Source organism: Podarcis muralis, chromosome Z (genome assembly GCF_964188315.1).
Source record: "Podarcis muralis chromosome Z, rPodMur119.hap1.1, whole genome shotgun sequence".
NCBI lineage: Eukaryota > Metazoa > Chordata > Lepidosauria > Squamata > Lacertidae > Podarcis > Podarcis muralis.
Genome location: NC_135673.1, coordinates 40322004 through 40347987, shown reverse-complemented (window position 1 = coordinate 40347987; position 25984 = coordinate 40322004). Strand labels below are relative to the sequence as shown.

The following is a 25984-nucleotide window of genomic DNA, read 5'->3' as shown; positions in this document are numbered from 1 at the left end:
CTTAACCTGAAGCACCACTTTAGCTAATGGGGCCTCCCGCTGCTGCCGTGCCGCCGGCGCATGATTTCTGTTCTCATCCTGAAGCAAAGTTCTTAACCCAAGGTACTATTTCTGGGTTAGCGGAGTCTGTAACCTGAAGCGTATGTAACCCGAGGTACCACTGTACAGCACATTTTTTAAAATTCCTCCTGGCAGCATTAAGTAGTTGGTGCTGTTGGGTAGATGTCAAGGCTGAGGAGGGGCCCATGCTGACACACCAATTCTGTCATTTCCACCAGTCCCTGTCCCTGGGAAAAGGTGTTGCAATTAAAGACAATAGGAAGAGCGCTGCAGAAACACTGTAAAGCTGCTACCAGTCCATGATGATACTGAACTTGGTAAATCAGTGGTCTGACTTGATAGGAATCAGGTTGTAAGCTTCTTGAGAACAGGGATCTATCTGTGTTGCCTGACTCACTCTGCAAAGCACCATATGCAGTGACCATATAGTACACATAATCGATTTATCTGTAGGAGCAATCCAAGTATGGCACTGAACACATGTAGTTGCATTATTATGTTTCTTTTTAATATTATTCCAAACTATCATATCCACTAATTTAAAGTACAATTAAGGGCTTAAGGGGGAGAAAAGTAAAACAATATCCTATTGGGAAAAACCTTCACAACATCAAAAAATAAAGAAAGAACAGAGTTTTCCACAAACATCATAGTGAGCAGATACAGAATGTACAGCAAACAGTTGTATGTACATGTGCATTTCAGCATACAATACACTTTTGCAGAGAACCTGGAAAATAGTCCAGATTTAATATATCTATTTGTATTTAAGACCATCTGAAGTATATTGCCAAAGGTAAACATCTTCTTTGCTTTGGTTATGAAGCACACATCCTCAGAATGCCAATGCCATTGGCCCTTACAAAGCAACTCTCAACCATGTTTCTGAACATATTTGATGCTCCCTGCATCTCTCTAATCTCTCCCCCCCCCCCCCGGTCACAAACCATCACACACACACCCAATGCATTCTGATCCAGTATGATGCACATGATCTGATAACAGTTCAGGTTATAATGTTAATTGCCCCCCTGCTGCACTGATTTTGGCCAACATGACAAATAATAATCCAAAATAATCTGCAAGACACAGGCAGTATAATACTACTGATCCAAGATGGAACATGTTGAAGTGGCTAAACTGTGCATCCACCAGATGTGGTTGGACTTCACCTCCCAGCAGCCTGAGGGATCAGCGGAGTTGCAGCCCAACAGCATATGGAGGGCCACAGGCTAGTCACCCACAAGTTAAGGTTTCCAGATAAGTGATGAGAATCTGATCTACTGGGAAAACCTGTTTGCAAAAAGGAAGAAAGTCGACAGCATGCTAATATTTAGAAGGCAGGTGTGCCAAGGGGGTGGGGAAAATATGAGCACTAACAGGTCCTTTTATTTCAGCATTAGTAAGAAATTTGGCTAATGTCCTATAAGATTTTCTACAAGTGCTGTACACCAGCCTTAAGGGGATTTTTAAGTCATATATACAATCTGATGTAATATTTGTGTGAGAAATTCTCTATGGTTTTCTTTGACCAACATACAGAAAAAACAAAACAAAAACTTATTGCGAACCACAAGATCATCTTAAATGTTGAGATCGCCAACTTCAGCGAGCATTTTGAACAGAACCAGGGTATAGCATCCTATATCCTGCCTTACACAAATGTCACTGCTTCATTTCAGTCAAAACATTTCTATCGGAAAATGAAACCAATGCAGATGCAAGAACAAGATGTAAAACAGATCTTATTAGGCTAAGAGAACAACATTTTTTCCAATCAAGTTTTCAGTGCTCCTTCTAAGCTTTGTGAGATCAGCAATTCCAAAGAAGGTGAATTGTGTATTTGCTCACTTGCACTAGTTAAATTATTTATGCATCTTGTGAAGCATTCAAGATAAATAGGACCCAGACAAAAGTCTACCAAGCAGGCCCCTCAACTTGCTTCCATTCTATAACAAGTGTGCATGAATGGGGTGGGGGCTCAGCTATAGTTTCATTTTCACTTACAATGCTAGTTTAATTCAAAATGAATGTTCACTGAGTGACCAGTGTGTTCAGTTTAGACAGAGAAACACCTTAAACACAGTACATTATGTGCTCAATAAAATGGAGATTAATGGGGGTGGGGGTTTAAAGGGAAACTATAAAGTGTTATGCAACCATTCAGCTACAAAAATCAAGATCTAGGACGGAGGCAAAATAGATCAAACACTCAAAAAAACTGTCATAATGATGAGTTTTGGCTGTGGTCTTATCCTATTTACTCCAAAGTATTTTACCTGTGAGCTATGAGCTACTTCAAAACAAATGTTTCCTGCTTTGGGGGAGGGGTATGTGTGTGTTTGTGTTATGTGTGATTGCCTAATGAAACAAGATTTTAGTAGAAACTTTTTAGAATTAGAGCCAGGAGTATCACATCATTAAGAACCACTTTTAAAGCAGAAATCCCTTTATCTAGTGAATGTCCAACACTTGTAACTACTTGAAATTCACCCACAGTATCATCAGTTCCTAAAAGTTAGATGTGATTCAGAAACATTAAACTACAGCTTAGCATTACATGCATGAACCTGCTCCCCATTTCTATCTCTTTATCCTGTGTGGCCGTACAGAGATCAGCAACATCCACTTCAGTTTTAAGCTAACCAGAGTTTGCCACTTTCACCTGAGTTGGGAACTACGGTTGCTTTTAATCATGGTTTATGCAAAAGAGCCAAGATGAGAAACCAACCTTTGAGTTAGCTTCTTTAGACAAACAGTAGTTTACACTAACCAGTTTGTAACACTTCAAGTGAGATAAACAGAGGTTAGTCTGAAATGGAAGAAGGTGCTTCCTAGCTGGTATCGGAGGATGCACATAACGCTGAATTTAGTGCATCTCCCACAGATTCACACTATGAAAGCTAAACAATGTAGAGGCAGCAGTAATGAAGATGTGCAATGGGTCTTTTAAACACACCTGGTTAACTCTGTTATAGCAAATAATGTCATGAAACCACTCATAAATATTAACCAAATGAGATCACTTTAACCATGAAACTGAATAAAGAAATATGTGGTTTTATGCAAAAACATAAGGTCAGGATGGAAATCTCTCAACCGCTGCCTTTTTCCCCAAAAAAGCTGAACAGGGCTTTGAGAAATAAACATTATTATCTTTTTGAAACACCAGGAAAATGTTATCTGCTTAATTTCAATTTTGCAATGTTCTCCTCAAAACCTTCACTTTAAAGAAAAGGTCTCAAATAAATTTTAAGGCACATGACACTACAGTGATTTGGAACATATACACACATGCATCTAGAGGGAGGAAATGTGAATTTGTTTCCAGAAGTTTCCTTCACCAGATTGTCCTATTGCTTTGTAACACCACATCAGGCCTTCACACCATGAATGACCCACTTGGCTATATGTAGCCATATTTCATGGCCTGACAGGCACTTGCAAGCACTTTCTGCCTGCCTGGTTTTGAATTCCCTGGCAAGCAGAAATGCAGGTTCAATAGTCCCTTGTGGGCCACGTATACGTTAGTCATGGGGTGCATTTGGCTTAAAAGGTTCCCCAGTCCCTGCAGTAAATGAAGCCGTGGGAGGATTATTGGGGTTTCTTTGTTTCTGTTTTTATTATGTATTCCTTTTTTATTGTAATTTTATGTTGCGAACCGCCCTGAGTTCTATGGGCATAGGGCAAAATAAAAATTAAATAAAAATTATTTCAATAAATCTAAAAATGATTTTCTGTAGCCTTAAAGCCTTGATATGATTGCAGCAGGAACCAAAATGTGCGACGTCAAACTGTAGTGTCTTGCTTGTGCAAACAGGACTTGCCCTTGTAGCCCTCCCCAACATTCCCAAAATCTGCTCTGCAAAAACTGAGGGATCCTTCAGAGCAGATGGGGAGGGCACGGGGGGAAGGAGAAGGAAAAGCAATCCTGCCACGTCCACTGGGACAACATGTCACCCAGTAACTATTAATGGAGTTGCAGTTTTTTGTTTTGTTTTTTTAAAGAAAATAACATTAAGCCATTCAGGCCAAAAAGCAGCTAGAGGGGGAAATACTCTTACCCAAAGAACAACTATTATATCTATCTGGTTAAGGCGGAATTACAAACAAAATGCAAACTTTTCAGTAAAGTACTCACAGATATTTGTAAGCAAAATAAATTAGCCTTAAGTTTCTTTTTCCTTTTTTTAAGTATCCTCTTAATTTCTTATCACATGCCTTTTTTTTGCTTTTAAACTATAGATGAGGGACACAGGCTAACTAGCCCCAGCTCCAATCAAAATTTTGGTAAAAGTATATGTAAACAATATAATAGGCTTAAGGCTTAGAAAGAACACTGATTTAAAATAAAATAAAAAATCACTCCTGTCACATCAAGACATCCACATCTCTTTCATGGTCGTCCTCAGTGACTTTTAAAGAAAGAACCTCTTCATTAAGGAACAAACCACTCAGTCTCTCCTTTCGAGCCTGCCGTTGCTCTTTCAGTTGTCTCTTGCGCAGAGCCTTTTGCTGAAGCTTGCGCTGTTTAGAACGTTTCTGTCAAAATAAAGGAAATGGCCAAAGTCAATACCAGTCTCTACACAAAACTGTACACACCACTGTAAAACAAGACACATATTTAACTAGGACTTTGTACACACAATACGTTTAAAGCACCCCTCCCCCAAGAATTCTGGGAACTGTAGTTTGTTAAGGATACTGAGCATCACAGCTCTAAACCACAGTTCCAACTAGGGTGGGGAGATGTGCTTTAAACAGATGTTGTGTATACAGCCAAAAACTAATTCAGTATTTTCAGGTGAGCATCTTTTAACGAAGATACTGGGATGGAAGAGGAAGAAAGGAACCCTCTTCTACATGCCTCGTAATATCCAGTTACATATGGCAATAATCTGATGATGCTGGAAGGGTCCACCCACAGAGATATGCCAACTCTATCCTCCCTACACAAAGTTCAATGAGAAAGGACTCTTTACAGAAATCTGCATGAAAGCAGATTTATAGCAAGATGGGTGACAGGACCTTTTCAGTGGTGGCTCCCTGGCCTTGGAATGCCTCCCTAGTGAGGCACATTTGTCTCTACCGTTATTAATTTTCAGGAGGAATTTGAAAACATTCCTGTTTGCCCAGACATTTGGTGGCTGAAGAATATTTGTTTCTGGCAATCCTGTAATGATGGGATGGAATAATGTAACTGTAACTGGTTTCCTAATGTTTTAAACTGTTTTAGAATGTTTTTGCTTTGTTTTCTTTTTTTAAGTTGCATATCTGTTTCCTGCCCTGGGCATCTTGAGGAAGAATATAAATCCAAAAAACCAACAATTTCTTTTTTGGAGCTATAAATTTAACAACAACATAAGACCATATTCATTGCTTTCTTTGGTTCAAAACGTGACTCGACTTGTGAATGGCTGCTTTCCTTCACCTTTGATTGTATAGATATAAAAATTAAAAAAAGAAAACAAAAAAGAGAAATCTTAATGACATTTTATTTGACTACAATCCAAAGTTAACAGCTAGTTTCCCTTTGGGGTCAGGAGTATCCTATGGCTCTCATGAAGAAATAAGAGTAATTGAAATTGAAATTGATGGTGCTATACTGAAAGTGCTAATCTTTCAAAGTTCAATTGTCCACAATGCTAACAAATACTGAACTTGTTTGTTTAAGCTGTTTTAGCTCTTATTCCATACTTTCAAATCTGATGGCAAAATAAAAGAGCGTTAGAGCTCATTAAGCTGCAAGTTACCTACAGGAAAGGTGGGCTACCCTTTTCTCCGGAATCCTCAAAAAATAACATTCATCGAGCTTTTGCAACATGTAAATGCATTTACATTTTAACTGTAATGATTCAAAGTATACTAATAAGGTTTTTTAAAAGTCCATCTGAATCTGAAGCTTTACTTTTGAATCCCTGATTCGCTCTGCAGCACTTGCAGATAAGTTGCTGTCGCTGTGAGCCCGGCTCATGTTGGCGCTGGAGTTTGAACCAGAGTTGCCAATGCTGGAACCGCTACTGCTCGCTGAGCTGACCATGCTGGCACTGCTGCTGCTGGCGCTGGCACCGCTCACTCCACTGGCACTGCCACAACTGTAGCTGCTTCGCTTCCAGTTCTCCCTTGCAGACCTTTGCCGGGGGCCATGCTCCTTGATATAATTTCTGACCTAAATGCACAAAGAAAGAAGTCAAGGCGAAGAGTCGAAGTGGCAAGCGCTTGGATACACCTGGCCTTCAAAAGACTGAGTCCACATCCACACAATAACATCCAAAGCACTAGTTACAGGTAGGTAGCTGTGTTGGTCTGCCGTAGTCGAAACAAAATAAAAAAATTCCTTCCAGTAGCACCTTAGAGACCAACTAAGTTTATTATTGGTATGGGCTGAAGTGTGCATGCACCCGAAAGCTCATACCAATAACAAACTTAGTTGGTCTCTATGGTGCTACTGATGGGACGTGGGTGGCGCTGTGGGTAAAACCTCAGCGCCTAGGACTTGCCGATCGCATGGTCGGCGGTTTGAATCCCCGCGGCAGGGTGAGCTCCCGTCGTTCGGTCCCAGCTCCTGCCCACCTAGCAGTTCGAAAGCACCCTTAAGTGCAAGTAGATAAATAGGTACCACTTTATAGCGGGAAGGTAAACGGCGTTCCGTGTGCTGCTCTGGTGCCGGTTCACCAGAGCAACTTCGTCACGCTGGCCACATGACCCGCAAGTGTCTGCGGACAGCGCTGGCTCCCAGCCTCTAGAGTGAGATGAGCGCACAACCCTAGAGTCTGTCAAGACTGGCCCGTACGGGCAGGGGTACCTTTACTTTTATGGTGCTACTGAAAGGATTTTTTATTTTATTTTATTTCGATCCAAAGCACTATTATACCAATTTAATCATGGCTTCTGGCCAAAAAATCCTGAGCACTGTGGTTAGTTAACGATGCTGAGAATTATTAGGAAAACTACTGTTCCCCTCACAGAACTAAAATTCCTAGGTGGTTAAGCAATCAATCTCTCTCCCCAAGAAAGTCTGGGAATTGCAGCTCTATGAGGGGAACAGGAATCCCCAAATAATTCTCGGCACCATTAAAAAACAACACCCCAGAGTTCCCAGGATTCTCTGGCTAAAAGAGAAAAAGATTATGTTGCTTTATTTGTTTTCTCTATTAAATGACCAGTGTAAAGTTTTGTAAACAATAAAGGCTCTGAGAAACAGAACCAAACGGTGTTTATTCCTGTAATGGGAATTTCACTAGGAGCTGCAATGCTGCTGCTGTAAAGAAGTAAAAGACGCAGGAAAAGTTTTCTGTAAAAGGAACTCTGCTGCAGAAAGAAAGGAAAACCCAAGAGTAGATGCTCACCCACCAACACCAATGACTTTCCCTCCTTTTCAATATACTTTAATGCCCTAAGTAGCCTGGGACCAGGATATTCAAGGATCCCCATCTCCAGAGAGTATGCTGATAGACGAGGATATCCACAGGCCACTACCTTCCATAAGTATCTCTTTATTAAGTAAGGTATGGTGGAAATGTTTTCAAGTTAACACATATGAAACACATATGAGTAACAAAAAAAATCTGATGGAGAATGAAAGGGATGGAACAACCCTGACACAATTGTAGAAGTATGTATTCTTACTCTTGAGGGGCCCAACAAAGAGGGCTCTACCTTATGACAGCTCATTCCAAAATAAAATGCATTAAGTCTTTCAGTTGCCCTTAAATTAACAACTAATTGTTACTGTTTATAGAAGTATGCAGCAAGATCATGTATACCAGAATAAGACAAACAGTTGGTTTAAAAAGAATCTCAAGCTCGGTTTCACATACCTGTTTCAGCTTTTCATCAGTGAGGCAATTTAGTTCGATAATAAACTCATTGTCTGTAGGAGAAATCTGAGCTGTGGGATCAATAATTTTAATGATGTCAAGCTGCTCTCGAAGCCCCATCTCCATGCTGACTTTACGACTCAGATATTCAATATATTCCACCTAAGAAAACAATGGAACAGGTAGTTAGTTACCAATGATGCTCACTGAGAATCCCACATTCAAGGGGAGATGTGTTGTGAAAGGAGGACAGGGATTTCTTGGCTGAAGCCTCCTGCCTTTGGATTGCCCTCCTCAGAGAAATTTGGGTAGCATCATCTCTGCTCTCTTTAGACAACAAGCCAAGCCTTACTGTCTCTCCTCCCCAATACTTTCCTACCAGTTGCTATCTGCTAGTTATGCTTTATCCTCTATTTAGTCTATTATGGATGGCCTTTGGGGGGGCTTTTAAAACATTTTTATTAGATGGAGGCAGGGTATAAATGTCAGCTCTTTCACAATTCAAGATACCTTGAACACCACAGAAAAATAAAACTTAATTAAGAGAATAAGCACTTACTGTTACAAACCAGAGTTTTATCTGCTATGAATAATTTAGCCCCTAAAAATTTGTTTACGAGCATGCAGTCTCCAAATGCAAAAAGGTTTTACCTGTTCATCGTTAGTCATTGCACTCCATGGAAGCTCATCAAGATTCCTGTGCTTGTTTTTCTTTTTTGGGAGCATGCAGGGAGAGCTTGATATACTGGGTATGATGTCAGAAAGCACATCACTTCCACTTGCAATGTCACTGCCAGGCAACTTATAGACAAAAAAATACATATATCCGATCAATTTCAGAATGAAGCAATGCAGTCCAACATTCAGCAACAAACTAAAACACTAGAATTAAATACGGAAAATTAAGGCTTCAATCCTAAACACACCTACATGGGAGGCAACTGTGTTAGGAAAAGTAGCATTGACTTATGACTACTGTCTAGCTGGAAACACAGTGCTTTCAATGTTGTTATACAGACCACGGCAGTTTATTAATGCATGGGACAGCCTATAAAAGCATTTTTACCTGCCATTCAAATTCACTGTCTGACCAGTCCCAATATGTACTAATGGAAGAAGAGACATCACTGCAGACACTACCCTCCGGGAACAAATCAAAAGATGTCAGGTCCTGATCATCCAAAAGTGAGAAGCAGTCATCCTGGTCACCGACAGAGACAGATGAAAACAGTTCTTCACTGCATTCAGAGCTGGCTACACTCGTGCCACATGAAGTCAAGTTCCACCTGCAAAACAGAATGGCAGTCACATTTGACCTTAGTATTTCAGTAACATTCAATGTTGCTAGCTTACTTGGAATTAAAAGCCAACTAACATAAGCACCAGGAAGAACAGCTGTTGACAGGTTTCTGCTTAAGAACTTGAGTGCACAATAACATGCAGTAAGCAAGTTGTGTCCCCCATGTCTTGCATCGAGCTTCAAAGCAGCCATTCAAAATATGCTCCAGTTATGGGGCAACAAAGGGTACATGGCAGATTAAGGATTGTTCATGTTCAGCTCACAGTGAGCCAGACAACGGCCTCGAAGGATGACAAAATAAGCCCTAAATTAGACCTCGAGTTAATATTTCTTAAGCAATGGTACCCCATCTATAAACTCCATTATCCCATCAGAACTCCACAAGCTTAGCAGCTTTCCAGGCTTCAGAAAAGAAGTAAATGCACCTCTTTTTCAAATGAACTTCACAGACAAAACTTTAGGTTTCAATATGCTGCTGCATCCAGATGTCTTAATAACTGTAAACTGAAATTGTTTACATTCATACACCATTTTATTTGTATGCAGTCTTTCCATAATTCAAACCATGCTTATGGCAGCTTGCAAAATGGGGGGGGGGGGATGCTCAACTACAAAGAAAAGTAGTCATAAATAAAAAAAACATCAAAAGTACATGACCAAATTGAAAAGTTTCCACATAAATCATAATCAGACCTAAAATAAAAGATACAAAAAAAATCAAGAACCCCCCCCCCCTCCAAGCAAATTCCTGAGTATTGTATAATGCTTTATTGTTATAAGTATTTATCTTGCAATTTTTGTGTTTCAAACTGCTTCAGGGATCCAACAGGCAGAAAAGCAGGAATAATGTCTCACTGATTTCTATGGCCGCCATGAACCCTTCTGAAGTTTACCATTGTTTATTTTCTCTATCAGGGGTTCTGTACCTACAGGTGAAACTCGAAAAATTAGAATATCATGGAAAAGTTCATTTATTTCAGTAATTCAACTTAAAAGATGAAACTAATATATGAGATAGACTCATGACATGCAAAGCGAGATATGTCAAGCTTTTATATGTTATGCATTGCTCGGTCTCATGTCTCTCATCTTTCTCTTGGCAATGCCCCACAGATTCTCTATGGGGTTCAGGTCAGGCGAGTTTGCTGGCCAATCAAGCACAGTAATCCCATGGGCATTGAACCAGGTTTTGGTACTTTTGGCAGGAGATTTTGGATGCTTTGGATGCTTCATGCTTTCTTCCGCAGATGAGCTTTATGGGGATGCTAACTTCATTTTCCAGCAGGACCTTGGCACCTGCCCACACTGCCAAAAGTACCAAAACCTGGTTCAATGCCCATGCACAAGAGCTAAAGGCTGTTATTGAAGCATTTTGGTCTTCCATAACACCTCAGCAGTGCCACAGGCTGATAGCATCCATGCCACGCCGCACTGAGGCAGTAATTGATGCAAAAGGGGCCCAAACCAAGCACTGAGTATATATGCATGCTTCTACTTCTCAGAGGTCCAATATTGCTCTATTTGCAATCCTTGTTTTGCTGATTTCATTTAATATTCTAATTTTCTGAGATTGTTAATTTGGGGTTTTCATCAGCTGTACGCCATGATCATCACAATTATAACAAATAAAGGCTTGACATATCTCACTTGCATGTCATGAGTCTATCTCATATATTAGTTTCACTTTTTAAGTTGAATTACTGAAATAGATGAACTTTTCCATGATATTCTAATTTTTCAAGTTTCACCTGTACATGACAGGCAGATACAAGACAGGGCAGGCTTCTCTCTGCTACAAAAATAAAGAAATGAACTTCTTGAATTTTTGCTTTTCATGAAACATATTAATGGCACAGAAACTTGCTTAGTGTGCAAATATTAACAGTGTAAAAGGCTTCCGTGGGAATATGTTAAGGGCACAGGAGCTCTGCTAGAAAGAAACTGCCATCTCTACCCACTGAAAGGGTTGCCACCTTCTCTTCTGACCCTGCTCCTCTGCCCTGAACAGCAGTACTGCAAATAAAAAAACTGAACAAGTGACACCTTCCCTGGCACAGATATATCAGCAATGGGAACAGCTCTGCCTATTAATTTTCTGCATGCCAAGCAGGTTATTAAAAAAAGTGGCAAACCTGCCTAGCTTCTACTCAGCCTCAACCACATCAATGTATTGAAGCCAATATGTTAGTATTTAGTCTCGTCTCTCCTTAGTTTTATTAAGAAAACTTTTTTTTTAAGCCCATACAGTCCCCTCACCCACAGCAGTCTTCTCAGCCTCCTTGTACCCAAACACCATGTGCTTTTCAATGCACAATGCGGATGTGACTGGTACCAATCCCCCCCACCGCCTCTTGCCATTAATTTCTGAGACTTTTGGGGTGCAGGATTTAAATATCCTGTGGAGAGAATTCTCCTACCTGCATTCTTCCCAATGGGAAATCAATAAAAACAAAAATAGGGGCTTCTACTGAAAATGTTGCATTATTAAATACTACAGAAGAATATTATTATTATTATTATTATTGAGGCCCTTTAGATGTTGAAGCAGAAGAAATGAAAAGATAACCCCCTCGATTCATTCTTCCAGATAGGGAAGGTGTTACAGTACAATAGGAATTCGGGCTTCCCCCAAGGAAACGTCTAATTTTCCCCCCACAGCTTCCCACGCAGTTAAGAGGCTTTTAAAGCTGGGGGGGGGGGGGAGAAACTATTCGGGGCGAGCATGATCCGCAGCCCCTCTCACACCCATGTCGACGGCCCTTTGGGGTCCCTTCGAACTCCCACGGCTCTCCCACTCCATTTCTTCCCAGCCTCCACAACAACGAGGTAGGCGGGCGACGGGGCTGCCGCTCCATCGGGGGCCCACAAGACCACCTGAGACACGCTCCCCCCACACTCTTCGCGCCCCCCAACCCGTTCTCGCCTGTGGGCGTGGAGGCGGCGCAGAGGGTCCGTGCGGTGGCAGGACGAGAGGTGACAGCCGAAGTCGCTGACGTCCAGGCAGGCGGACCCCTCATCGCACAAGCCGAGGCCGCCGGCGCCGTGCGCACGGGGCGGCGCGGAGAAGAGGAGGGCGCTGGGCTCGTCGGGGGCCAGGAACTTCTGCGGCTCCTCGCCGGCCATGGCGGAGGCGGCGGCGGGGCTTACGCGTCCCTCAGGCGCCCGCGGGCCCCGCGACGGGAAGGCTCGGCCGAGCCGCCATAACGGGAAAGAAAGCGATTCTCCTCCGCGATCACTGCCGGCTTCCAAACGGAGCCTCCTGTCAGAGATCCAGCGGCCGCTCGGACCGGAAGCCTCTATGGCCAGCTTCCTCCGAGAGGCAAGTCTGTATGCTGAGCCGCGCGCCTGCCTAGGAGGGGGGAGAGGGGGAGAAAGAAGAAAGCCAGTCTTCCCCCCTCTCTCGCTCTCTCTCCCTGCAGCGCCCCCTGCCGTGGAGGCGGGCAATAGCAAGGGGTGCAGCGAGCTCAAGTGGGCGTTGAAACTAGAGTTTTAAAAAATAGAGCGAAATTGTTGGGAGCATGGTTTCCGCGAGAGTATTTGAAGGACTAGACGGCTGCAAATTTAGAGCCACCGATGCCCAATTTATTGTAAAAAATAAGAGGGCACTAGCCTCGGTCTGGCTAGCTGCAGGCGACTGCAAACAGGAGAGGCGTGGGAAACAAATTATCTCTCCTGGTTTGGAGGCTTCAGCACAGCTGTTGCTGGGCGCTACTCAGGTTTGCAATAAAAAGGCTACGTGCTTTGTTGAAGAGGCTCATAGCGCGCTGGGTAGCCTTGGGACAGAGATACAACGCTACCACCTTATCAGAAATCTCCAAATTTGAGGCGCCGTTGCTGTCACCAAAGCAGCGTTACGATGGAAGAGAACACGGAGAACATCCCTGTGTATGAGGGAAATATATTTGGTGTTGATATGGGAACTATCAACGAGTTAATGAGAGACGACAGCATCATAGACTGCTTTATCGTCAACCCGAGAGATGAAAGTTCCCTCATGGACTGTGAGGACGACTTGAGTGACATTTTCGGAGAGGGCGACCATGGCTTGATCCCCTTTGCAGGGCTTTTTGACGAAGACGAAGGAAGCATGTTGGATGCTGAAGGAGCTGCTCCTTTGGCAAGTGAAGTGGCCATGGTGGACCTCCCTCCGTCACCTGCGGATAAACCAACTGTGGCTCCAGAGGAGGAGGCGGCGGCAGCAGCAGCAGCAACTACCAAAAAGAGGGCAGGAGGCGAGCCGAGTGTGACAAAGGGTTTCAAGAGTACCGAAATGCTTCCATCCTCCGAACCGAAAAAGAAAGTGAGAAAGACAAATCGAGAAGTGCCAGATGAGGAGCAGCCCTCCTGTAGCTACCAGGAAGCCCCTTCCAAAGCCTCACCTCCGTACAATGTGGAGCAAGCAGTTGCTGCTGTAGAAGCGAGGATGAAGACTTTGGTGCCATTGCAGACAACTCCAGAGCCGCAGCTCTTAAGTGAAATGGGGGAAATTCAACCAACCGAGGATGAAGAAGAAGAGGAACACAAATGGAACAAGACCCCTCAGCAAGTGCTCCGTGTTCTTCAGAAGAAAGTTGCCACAACTGGAAATAAAACCGTCAGTTTTTTTGAACTAACATATAATATGGGCTGCAAGGATGTAGGAGGAACATTCTACTGTTTGTTGGAGCTTGCAAATATGCGAGCTATTGACATGAAGCAAGAGGACATATGCAGTGACATTACTATAATTCCTGCTGACAAATTCTATGAGCTTTGAATGTTTGGCTTACTGCATTGTTAGCACAATTAGTGCTCACCTACAGGAGAAGAAAGGGAGAGTTTATTATCTGCAGAGTTTGGGGTTTGACTTTGGAGTTTGGGGTTGTTGCATATCTTGCATATCTATTACTATTTTGCACTGGGTGCAACTGCATTGATGGGGGAAAAATAAAAAAAAAATATTGGTTCACCTAACTATGACTAATTCACTTCTTTACAATTATCTGCTTAGTAAACTAGAATGCTATGTATTTTAATTAACTGCGTTTTTTAATTTAAAAAACTAATGAGACAACAGGTTGCCCATTTTGGGTCTTCTGGACCCAAGATGGGCAACCTTTTTTTGCAATAGTTTTTGTAATAGAACGTTCCCCGGGAATGGAAGGTTTAGCGACCTGCATTCCAACGTACTTTAAGCAAATGCAGGTCTTTGCAACTATCATTTAAGTGCAAGAAACAATGCGTGTTAGATTTTGCATTCCTTTACTGTCCATTTCCGATAGCTAGTTGCAAGCAGGGGACAATTCCACTACCGAGCACAAATTGCAATTAAGTTTCCTTCCCCACTTGTCGCTTTGTAAACTCTTAAGCATTTTCTTGGCTATGTAGAAATGCCATACATCCCGATTACAGGTTAAGGGCAAATTGCAAGCCTTGAGGGAGCAGGTGCCCAGGCGGCTTAGCATCAGTATACAGTGGACTGGGGTGCGGGGGGGGGGGGACCAGGCTAGTCCCGGGTAAATTGGTTACTAATATAAAGGGGTCGTGCCTGATTCAACCGGCCTCCAGACACAACAAGAAACTTTGCAAGAGGCGCGGCGTGAAGAGGGAGAAAGAAGACCTTTCTCAGAGTCTACTCGAGAGCAGCCTTCCCTGCTTTGCGCGCCTCCCGCCTCACCACTTTCCTTGGCGTTCGGCGCCATTTTTGAAGGGCGGGTGGGGTGGGGAGGGGAATGGCAGTGCCTCGCCCAATTCTACCCGCAGATTCCCAGGGACTGAACCTGGGGTCGTCTAGAGCAGCCACATTGTGAGCAAACAGGTTCAGAATAATAAATTAATTAAACCGAGGAGGATTTACATTTCCGCCATTGCCCAGGCTGGTACAAAGAGGAACATAATTCTATATACAAATAAATGAATAAATAAAGCTACACGCTCGTTAGCGACTTAAAATGCTGCAAGGTTCCACACACTGCGTTTCATATGGGGTTTTTGTTTTGTTTTTAAACAAAGCTGTACTAGGGGTGCAACCTTTGTTCTGGCATGATACGGGGCGAAGTGGGGGCGATTTTCGTTTTCATTTTCATCTGGTGCTGAAGAAATCCGTTACAACCTATTTGCCGCCCAGCAAGATAGCCCCTCTGGAACTCGCTGCACACTTACACCTGAATTTGTACATCTGCCTGTCCCTGGGTACCCAGAGCTTAAAGACATGTCCTTTCCCACACCCTTTCAAACACACGTCCCTAACCTGGCAGAGAGAGAAAGAGAAACATAGAGGAGACCAGAAATGCAGGACAAAACTGTATCACTAAGGGACGTAGCATTTCACATTTAAATACAGGGCAACCCTGCATCCGGCGGCAACCCCAGTGGGCACACCAAAGAGGGAGCGGGGATGTCTTCACCCAGTGTACATTACTGGATTTGTTTTCCTGCATCAAACTCCCACTCAACGAAACTTTCTCCCTCGCACGTGGCAAAGCCGGTCTCGAAGGTACACATCGCAGCTTAAAAACTGGTGGGATCTGATGGAAAATGGTTTGAGGGAAAGCGTATCAAAGAGGAGTATTTTGAAATAAACTACAGTATACTTATGGATTGTGGCTAATGCCGTGTGCATTAGACTTTAAACAACAGCAGCGGGAGCGCACTGGAGCCACAGTAAGCAGTAACGTGTACACAGCCTGTGTTGCTGGCGTAAATTCCCGCTACGGCTCACATGTGCATACAAATATGGATTTATATATGCCTGCTCAGAAGTAAGACCTCTATCTTTCAAGTGAACTTGTTTGCAGTTAAGTGGATCTGGACTGCAGGCTTTATCAGCAAGTTAAAAATAAATAAGTACAGGCGTATAACATTATTAGATGAGTGTGGTTTGTATCTATACAAGTTTTTTTTTTCGTTTTAAGAAGATGCTTTATTACAAAACAATTTACATAGAACACCTCACCCGACATTACATACCCTTTAACTTCCGATTCACCTCATTGTGCTTTTTATACCTTACTAGTGTATACGCACTTCATATTTATTATGCTTCTCAGTTAATTATCAGGGGTGGGGAATTTTACTCTATAATTTCCTTGAACTTCAAGATTCAATCCGAATCTGTCAGGAGATTTGTGTTATTACAGTACTTTTAAAGATTTTCTTTGAACATTATCCAATCTTTACTAAATTTCTGGTTAGACTTTCCCCTTATTCTCCCAGTCATCCTTGCAAGTTCTGAATATTCTATCTTCTTTGTTTGCCAATCAGCTATTGCGGGGATTACATCACATTTCCAATTTTTTGCTATTAAAATCCTCGCCGCTGTGGTTGCGTACATAAGGAGGGTTCTGGGGCGGAGAGTTGTATATCAATGGACATAATGCCTAATAAAAAGGCTTCAGGGTGTTTTTTTAAAACGAAAATTTAAAGATCTTTTTGAGTTCATTGTATTTTATGTCCCAAAATGTTCTTATCTTCACACAGTCCCCATCACATTTGCAACCGCTTTTTTGCATCTCCAGCAAACGTCGGAGCTTTTCTTCTACTGTACATCTTGGCCAGTTTGGCCGGGGTCAGATACCATCGGTACAGCATTTTCATTATGTTTTCTCTCCAAAGCCTTTCATATGTGTGTGTGTGTGTGTGTGTGTGTGTGTGTGTGTGTGTGTGTGTGTGTGTGTGTCCAATGTCCTGGGCCCAATGGACCATAACTGATTTTACCTCTTCCTCCTTGACTTCTTGTCTATAAAAGTTAATGGCGCAGAGCAATTTATTATAAAAGTATGTTGCTGTGACTGGACATAATTTGCAAACCTAGCCATTATAGCCAAATCATATAATTATGAATGATGATTACTATTCTTATTTGTCGTCCTAACTTTATTCAATTCATAGGTGCAGATGCAAAGTACTGTTACGCGTGCCTAGAATGGTAACTGTTCAGTTTGAGCTAATGCTGATAACTGTTTACATACATAGACGGATCCGGGTTCACACATTTCTTGATTCCTCTAACAAGCAGCTAGCTGAATGGACCACACTAGAAGCACCCTTTCCACCTGAACATTAGGTAACCCTTATCTCACACTATAATGTAAGAATTGGTACTTTATTTTTAGCAATGCTTAGGTTGTTTTTTTTAAGAAAATGACAAAAAATGGCTGTGATTAATCTGCAGTATTTTAAACAAACTGATGCAAACAAATTTAAAATATCTGGAGGGCGCCAGGTTGGGTAAGCCTGTTATATCTGCGCATTATTTGCGGAGTGTCCTATTCCTGCCTCACAGGACGCTATTCCCGTTGCAGTCATCAAACGATGGATTTACAAGTATGCAAAAGGACGCTCTTTGTCGGGGCGGGAGCTTTTACCCTTTACTTCCCGAAGACAGACAAATTCATAGAATCACAGAATCATAAAGTCGGAAGGGACACCAAAGGTCCTCTAGTCTAGTCTAACCCCCTGCAATGCAGGGATCTCAACTAAAGCATCCAGGACAGATGGGCATCCAACCTACAAGGAAGCAGAGGCCACCGCCTCTCTTGGGAGTCTGTTGCACCGTCAAACAGCTCTCACTGACAGAAAGTTATTCCTGATGTTTCGTCGGAATCTCCTGCCTTGCCATCGGTTCGAATTCTGCGCTCCAGAGCAAGCTTTCTCCCATCCTTCATTTCGGACTTTGGGCCATTAGGGGGCGCTCGAATGAAATAGAACGTTCCCCGGGAAGAGGAGAGTCACGTGACTTGACAGCCGGGCCTGCAATTTCCCCCCCCTTCTTTTTTCGTTTTTGCAAAGCCTTGGAGTGGGGGTTCCTGCTGCCATGGCTGCGATTGCGAAGGCCCTGTTACCCCATTACCAGCACTCGGGACTCGAGACTAACCTCGGCAGGGTCAGCTTTCTGGGGGCTCGGATACCCGCGGAGGTGGAAGCGATGGCCAGGAGTGTTCGGGAGCTGGACAAGGAAACCTTTCGCAAACTCCTCAAAGGTAAACAAACGCTTTGCAGGCGGGACAGGTAGAGGGGTGCCCGCAGGGAACGAGTTATTGCCTTTGAGAGCTTATCCTGCTTAGGCGCTGGTTAGCTGAACCCAGCGTTCCTGAAGTGGGCTTGATCGTTGGCTCTGCGTGGCCCTTTCCTCGCGCTCCCATCAGTTGCTCTTGACAGCAGGACATCTTCCTGTTACTGCTTTTGTGCTTCTGTCTTAACTGCTTAAGTTTCTTGCGGATTGCTTCCAACGCTGCGATGTGAAACTGACTAGTTAATGTGATGGCCACAGGAAATATTGTTAATCAGTTTTGCCATTTAAACAGTTATTTGCGCTTCTTATAAACTGGGTGCTATAATTTTACTCGCATATTTCCGTTTGTGGCAATGTGCCGGCCAGTTGCTTAGCCCCCTTTCCTGGGCAAGGATCTGGAGCGAGTGTTCGCACACCAGATCCAGGCGCTTTTGGAAGAAACTGATTTCCTGGATCAGGGTTTAGGCCTGGTTTTGGCACAGAAACTGCTTTGGTCACCTTTGGAGAGAGAGAGAGAAGGGAAACATGTCCCTGTTAATTGCTCTCGACCTCTTTGCGGTGGTTCCAGTCCTACTTGGGTGGTTGTTCCCAGAGGGTGTTACTTAGGGAATGCTTTTCAACCCCGTGCAGAATTTGGTGGCCAGGTTGTTCCAGGACCAAAATACAAAACAGATTTTACATATGCATATTGTTTTAATTCTATTAATATTTAATTGCTTTTTAATGATAGCTTTTTCTATGTTTGTGTTCCGTCAGGGGAAAAGATGCAATTTAATAAATAAATATAAAAGATAACAAAACTATATAAGAATGCCCCCTGTAATGTCCTCTTCACAGGTATTTTTCCCTGTGATCTCCAATCTCAACAACTTTGACATCCTAAAAAAAATTCAGCAACTTTGGCTGATCTCCCAAAAAATCCTGGCTATATTCATGCTTCCCATAGTGAAAGACAGAGCTATAGCCACACATTTATTTTGGCACAACAAGAATAAAGGTTAACACTTTAGAAGAATTCTAAAATCCATATTAGGACAGTTCCTTTACTCCGCCTGTGTAACTGCTATGAAATAGTGTGAAAAATAAAAAAGGTAAAGGACCCCTGACAGTTAAGTCCAATCGCGAACGACTCTGGGATTACGGCGTTCATCTCTCTTTACTGGCCGAGGGAGCCGGCGTTTGTCCTCAGACAGTTTTTCCGGGTCATGTGGCCAGCATGACTAAGTCGCTTCTGGCAAAACCAGAGCTGTGCACGGAAACACCATTTACCTTCCTGCAAGAGTGGTACTTATTTATCTACCTAGTACTTTGATGTGCTTAAAAATAGTTGAGTCTTAAAATTATTGTTGCAATTCTAGTTCCATTTTTTAACATAAGGGGGAGTGCTTGCACAAATGTTCACCATGGGAGAATTAATTACAGTCATACCTCGAGTTAAAGACACTTCGGGTTAAATCTATTCAGGTTGCGTCCCGCAGTGACCCGGAAGTACCGGAATGGGTTACTTCCGTGTTTCTCCATTCGCGCATGCGCAGATGCTTAAAATGACATCACGCACATGCACAGAAGCGGTGAATTGCGACCCAGAGACGCGCAGATGTGGGTTGCGTTCTGCTCCTGTTTCGAAAGGGGCTCCGGAACGGATCCCGTTCGCAACCAGAGCTACCACCGTACTTGGGGAATGCTTTTCAACCCCGTGGAACCTTCAATGTGGGGTTCTGCAGGGCTCAATCCTATCCCCCATGTTGTTTAACATCTACCTGAAACCACTGGGTGGGGTTATCCGGAGGTTTGGAGCACGTTGTCAACAGTATGCTGATGACACTCCGCTCTAGTTCTCCTTTACATCTGCAGGTGAGACAGTGGAAGTGCTGGACCACGGCCTTGACTCGGTAATGGACTGGATGAGAGCCAACAAACTGAAGCTCAACCCTGACAAGACTGAAGCACTGTTAGTGGGTGGTTCCCTAGATCGGATGCGTGGGAGATCACCTGTTCTTGATGGGGTTACACTTCCCCTGAAGGAGCAGGTTCACAGCTTGGGGGTACTCCTGGATCCTTTGGGAGGCTCAGGTGGCCTCAGTGGCCTAGAGCACCTTCTATCAGCCTGGGCTGGTGGCCCTGCTATGCCCCTGTCTGGACAGGGATGGCCTAACTACTGTTGTCTATGCTCTGGTAACCTCTAGGTTAGATTACTGCAATGTGTTAGAGGTGAAGCTGCCCTTGAGGACGGTTTGTAAACTTCAACTGGTGCAGAATTTGGTGGCCAGGTTGTTCCAGGACCAAAATACAAAACAGATTTTACATATGTATATAGTTTTAATTCCATTAATATTTCATTGCTTTCTAATGATAGCTTTTTCTATGCTTGAGTTCCGTCAGGGGAAAAGGTGCAATTTAATAAATAAATATAAAAGATAACAAAACTATATAATATTACCCCATGTAATGTCCTCTTCACAGGTATGTTTCCCTGTGATCTTCAGGCTCAACAACTTTGATAGCCTAACAAAAATTCAGCAACTTTTGCTGCCACCCCCCCCCCCCCAAAAATCCTGGCTATATCCGTTCTTCACATAGTGAAAGACAGAGCTATAGCCACATGTTTATTTTGCCACACCAAGAATAAAGATTAATACTTTAAAAGAATTCTAAAATCCTTATTCGGACAGTGCCTTTACTAGGCCTGTGTAAAAGCCATGAAATTGTGTGAAAAATAAAAAAAGTAAAGGACCCCTGAGAGCTTAGTCCAGTTGTGAACGACTCTGGGGTTGCAGCATTCATCTCTCTTTACTGGCTGAGGGAGCTGGTGTTTGTCCTCAAATAGTTTTTCCGGGTTATGTGGCCAGCATGACTAAGCCTCTTCCGGCGAATCCAGAACAGTGCACGGAAACGTCATTTTCCTTCCCGCCAGAGCAATACCTATTTATCTGCTAGTTCTTTGATGTGCTTAAAAATAGTTGAATCTTAAAATTATTGTTGCAATTCTAGTTCCATTTTTAAACATAAGGGGGAGTTCTTGCACAAATGTTCACAATGGAAGAATTAATTATAGCCATACCTCGGGTTAAAGACACTTCGGGTTAAATTTCTTCAGGTTGCGTCCCGCGGCAACACGGAAGTTCCGGAACGGGTTACTTCTGGGTTTCGCCATTCGCGCATGCGCAGATGCTCAATATGACATCACACACAGGCACAGAACAGTGAATAGCGACGCGCAGACCTGGGTTGCGTTCTGCTCAGGTTGCGAACGGGGCTCCGGAGGTTTGGAGTACGTTGTCAGCAGTATGCTGATGACACTCAGCTCTATTTCTCCTTTACATCTGCAGGTGAGACAGTGGAAGTGCTGGACCACGGTCTTGACTCGGTAATGGACTGGATGAGAGCCAACAAACTGAAGCTCAATCCCAATAAGACTGGGGCACTGTTAGTGGGTGGTTCCCTAGACCAGATGAGTGGGATGTTGCCTGCTCTTGACGGGGTTAGACTTCCTCTGAAGGAGGAGGTTCACAGCTTGGCGGTACTCCTGGATCCTTTGCGAGGCTCAGGTGGCCTCAGTGGCCCAGAGCGCCTTCCATCAGCTTGGGCTGGTGGCCCAGCTATGCCCCTATCTGGACAGGGATGGCCTAACTACTGTTGTCTATGCTCTGGTAACCTCTTGGCTAGATTACTGCAATGTGTTAGAGGTGAAGCTGCCCTTGAGGATGGTTTGTAAACTTCAACTGGTGCAGAATTTGGTGGCCAGGTTCTTCCAGGACCAAAATACAAAACAGATTTTACATATGTATATAGTTTTAATTCTATTAATATTTCATTGCTTTTTAATGATAGCTTCTTCTGTGCTTGAGTTCCATCAGGGGAAAAGGTGCAATTAAATATATAAATATAAAAGATAATTAAACTATATAATAATGCCCCCTGTAATGTCCTCTTCACAGGTATTTTCCCCTGTGATCTCCAAGCTCAACAACTTTGATATCCTAAAAAAAATTCAGCAACTTTGGCTGCCACCCCCCCCCCCAAGAATCCTGGCTATACCCAGGAAAGTGAAAGACAGAGCTATAGCCACATGTTTTATTTTGTCACACCAAGAATAAAGGTTAACACTTTAGAAGAATTCTAAAATCCTTATTCGGACAGTCCCTTTACTCGGCCTGTGCAAATGCCATGAAATAGTGTGAAAAATAAAAAAGGTACAGGACCCCTGACAGTTGAGTCCAGGAGGACCCCCAGATTAGACTGGGGCACTGTTAGTGGGTGGTTCCCTAGACCAGATGTCTGGGAGATCACCTGTTCTTGACGGGGTTATACTTCCCCTGAAGGAGCAGGTTCACAGCTTGGGGGTCCTCCTGGATCCTTTGCTTTCAGTGGCCCAGAGCACCTTCCATCAGCTTGGGCTGGTGGCCCAGCTACGCCCCTATCTGAACAGGAATAGCCGAACTACTGTTGTCTATGCTCTGATAACCTCAAGGTTAGATTACTGCAATGTGTCAGAGGTGAAGCTGCCTCTGAAGATGGTTTGGAAACTTCAACTGGTGCAGAATTTGGTGGCCAGGTTGTTCCAGGACCGTAATACAAAATACAAAACAGATTTTACATATGTAAATAGTTTTAATTCTATTAATATTTCATTTCTTTTTAATGATAGTTTTTTCTATTCCTCAGCGGAATAGGTGCAATTTAAAAAATAAATATAAAATATAATGAAACTATATAATAATGCCCCATGTAATGTCCTGTTCACAGGTATTTTCCCCTCTGATCTCCAATCTCAACAACTTTGATATCCTAAAAAAAATTCAGCAACTTTGGCTCCCCCCCCCCCCCAAGATCCTGGCTATACCCAGGAAAGGGAAAGACAGAGCTATAGCCACATGTTTATTTTGCCACACCAAGAATAAAGGTTAACACTTTAGAAGAATTCTAAAATCCGTATTCAGACAGTCCCTTTACTCGGCCTGTGTAAATGCCATAAAATAGTGTGAAAAATAAAAAAGATAAAGGACCCCTGACAGTTAAGTCCAGTTGCGAATGCCTCTGGGATTGCGGCGTTCATCTCTCTTTACTGGTCAAGGGAGCTGGTGTTTGTCCTCAGACAGTTTTTCCGGGTCATGTGGCCAGCATGACTAAGCCGCTTCTGGCTAATCAGAGCAGTGCACGGAAACGCCATTTACCTTCCCGCTGAAGCGGTACTTATTTATCTGGTAGTACAGTGGTACCTGAGGTTAAGAACTTAATTCGTTCTGCAGGTCCATTCTTAACATGAAACTGTTCTTAACCTGAGGTACCACTTTAGCTACCGGGGCTTCCCGTTGCCACTGTGCTGCCATTGTGTGATTTCTGTTCTCATCCTGAAGCAAAGTTCTTAACCCGAGGTACTATTTCTGGGTTAGCAGAGTCTGTAACCTGAAGCATCTGTAACCTGAAGCGTCTGTAATCCGAGGTACCACGGTACTTTGATGTGCTTAAAAATAGTTGAGTCTTAAAATTATTGTTGCAATTCTAGTTCCATTTTTTACAATAAGGGGAAGTTCTTCCACAAATGTTACCACGGAAGAATTAATTACTTGGGGAATGCTTTTCAGCCCCGTGGAAGCTTCAGTGTGGGCTTCTGCACGGCTCAATCCTATCCCCATTTTGTTTTTGTTTTTTTGTTTTTTAAAAGATATTTATTAAGATTTTCCACTTTAGTACATTAAAAATCGAAAAAGAAAACAAAAAGAAAGAAAAATTTAAAAACACATACAGTTTACAATCCTTATTTTTCTATAACATATTTCCCTGACTTCCCCACATCTCCCCTTCTTATATTCCAATTCAAATTGTTAGTTCAACAAGTTCTTATCCCCAATTTTTAACCTTTTTATATTTAGTTCATTTTAAGAAACCAATTTTGCCTTCTAAACATCAGTATTTGTACATCAGTGCTCATTCTTAAAACTTTTTTTCTAAAGTCGACCCAAATTCCCTTCCACGAATTCCCCCGTTTTCATACTAATAACAAAACAAATAAAAAAAAGAAAGACAGATTATAATTATGCACCCTTTGGATTCCCAAACTCCCCCCCACCCCTTTCCCGGTTTCAATCCCCAACAAATGTCCATCAGTCTTAGTCTACTATCAGCCTGGAGATCTCACGTCCGAGGCTCTTAATTCTCTCTCAATTCCTCTCTGCCGATTTTTTTGATAGTCCTTAATATTAAACGCCAAATTTCGGAGAAGCTCTGGCCCGATGGGGTCCATGTTTCTTCCAGCCAGACCTCCATACTTAAAAGTGGAGCCCAAATCTTGTTTCTTACTTCTTTCAAATCCAAATGTCCCAAAAGCTCCAACTTTCACCTTAATCAAAATTGTAATCCTTGGGTCTTCAGATCTCCACATAAGGAGATCTCTCCATTCTTCAGTCTCCAATTCAGACCAAATTTTCATCATCAAGTTCTTATTTTCCTTTGTAGCCATCATGTCAGGCCTCTGGCTCTCTTTTGTCATCTGCAACATTACATCTCCTCCTTCCTTTTCCTCAGAAACAACATATTTCTCTTTCTCCACACTCTCAAAACTCTCAAGTTTCTCCTCTTGTCCAGCTGCATGAACTTCCTGAATCAAGTCCTTATCAAATTCAATGAGTTTGTTTACTGTTAAGTCCAGAGTTGCAACATTGGTAGCCAAAACATCAATTTGGCCTTGTAACTTTCCCAAGAGAAGAAAAACTCTGTCCATTTTAGCTTGAATTTCCCCTCCTTCAGCCATTCTTGTGATGTCCCAAAATCCCCTCTAGAGGGATTTTGGTTACTTAGTATTCCTTCCAGTTCAAATCCAAAAGTCAAGATAGTTTGTATCAGTTCTTCCTTGTTTTCAACAAAATGTAACCAAATTGAAACAAAGTTCTCTTTTTCCGTCTTGACAGCTAATTTGACAGCTGTCAAACAATACCTTTTCAACAGGCTCTCTCACGGATCACTCCCGGGTCCGGGGGGGTGGTACTTCAGCTCCCAAAATTAGCTCTTATCCTCCAGTAAGAACACTTATACTGCCAAATCGTGAAATTAATGTCTTTTACCCAATAAGTAGCAAAGAATTCTCTCGACCTTAGTTAGTTGGTCCTTGCTTTAGATTATTTATAAGACAGGGAGACGGACTTCCTGTTTGCGCCTTCCCCGATCGTGCCTAATTAAAAAAAAAAGAATTTTTCTTTACAAGTCCAATTTCCGTATTACTCATGGGTTGTTGCTTTAGAGTCTGATTGTTCACAAGAATAAGTCAGCACTCTCCGACCATGGCATGCGGCTTCACTCCATAGGAGAAGCAGTCGACTCTCAGCACCGCGCCGCTCACCCCGTCCCCCGTTCCGAAGCCTTTAAAAAGGCTCCTGCGCAGGTCGGGGGGGCACTAATGGTGCCCGCCGAGTCACCAGGTTCACAGGCTTCGCCGCCTGTGATTTTTAAGGGTCCCTGCGTCGCCGCAGCGGCAAGACCCAAATCCTACGGAGCCGATTCCCTCCGGAGCTCGGAGGGAATCCGCCATTAGCGGATGGCGCTAACCCGGAAGTCCCTATTCCCCCCCCATGTTCCTTAACCTCTACCTGAAACCACTGGGTGGGGTTATCCAGAGGTTTGGAGTACGTTGTCAGCAGTATGCTGATGACACTCAGCTCTACTTCTCCTTTACACCTGCAGGTGAGACAGTGGAAGTGCTGGACCAGGGTCTTGCCTTGGTAATGGACTGGATGAGAGCCAACAAACTGAAGCTCAATCCAGATTAGACTTGAAGCACTGTTAGTGGGCGGTTCCCTAGACCTGATGGCTGGGAGA

At 43.1% G+C, this 25984-nt stretch overlaps 2 protein-coding genes across 2 annotated transcripts in view; one reads left to right on the top strand and one right to left on the bottom strand.

Moving 5' to 3' along the window:
* Positions 1 to 546: 546 nt before the first annotated feature.
* Positions 547 to 12456, bottom strand: FAM199X (family with sequence similarity 199, X-linked). The gene is made up of 6 exons (XM_028715165.2): positions 12104 to 12456; positions 8947 to 9166; positions 8532 to 8681; positions 7881 to 8042; positions 5969 to 6229; positions 547 to 4602 (listed from the first exon to the last, which is right to left on the bottom strand). The coding sequence occupies exons 1-6, from the start codon at positions 12301 to 12303 to the stop codon at positions 4432 to 4434; spliced, it is 1164 nt and encodes a 387-aa protein (XP_028570998.1). The 5' UTR covers positions 12304 to 12456; the 3' UTR covers positions 547 to 4431.
* Positions 12457 to 17889: 5433 nt separating this feature from the next.
* The window catches only part of COMMD5 (COMM domain containing 5), a 35928-nt gene continuing 27833 nt past the window's right edge, over positions 17890 to 25984 (top strand). The window contains exon 1 of the mRNA XM_028715573.2: positions 17890 to 18140. Coding sequence (XP_028571406.1) covers positions 17975 to 18140 — 166 coding nt within the window. The 5' untranslated portion in view covers positions 17890 to 17974. The remainder of the gene's footprint in view (positions 18141 to 25984) is intronic.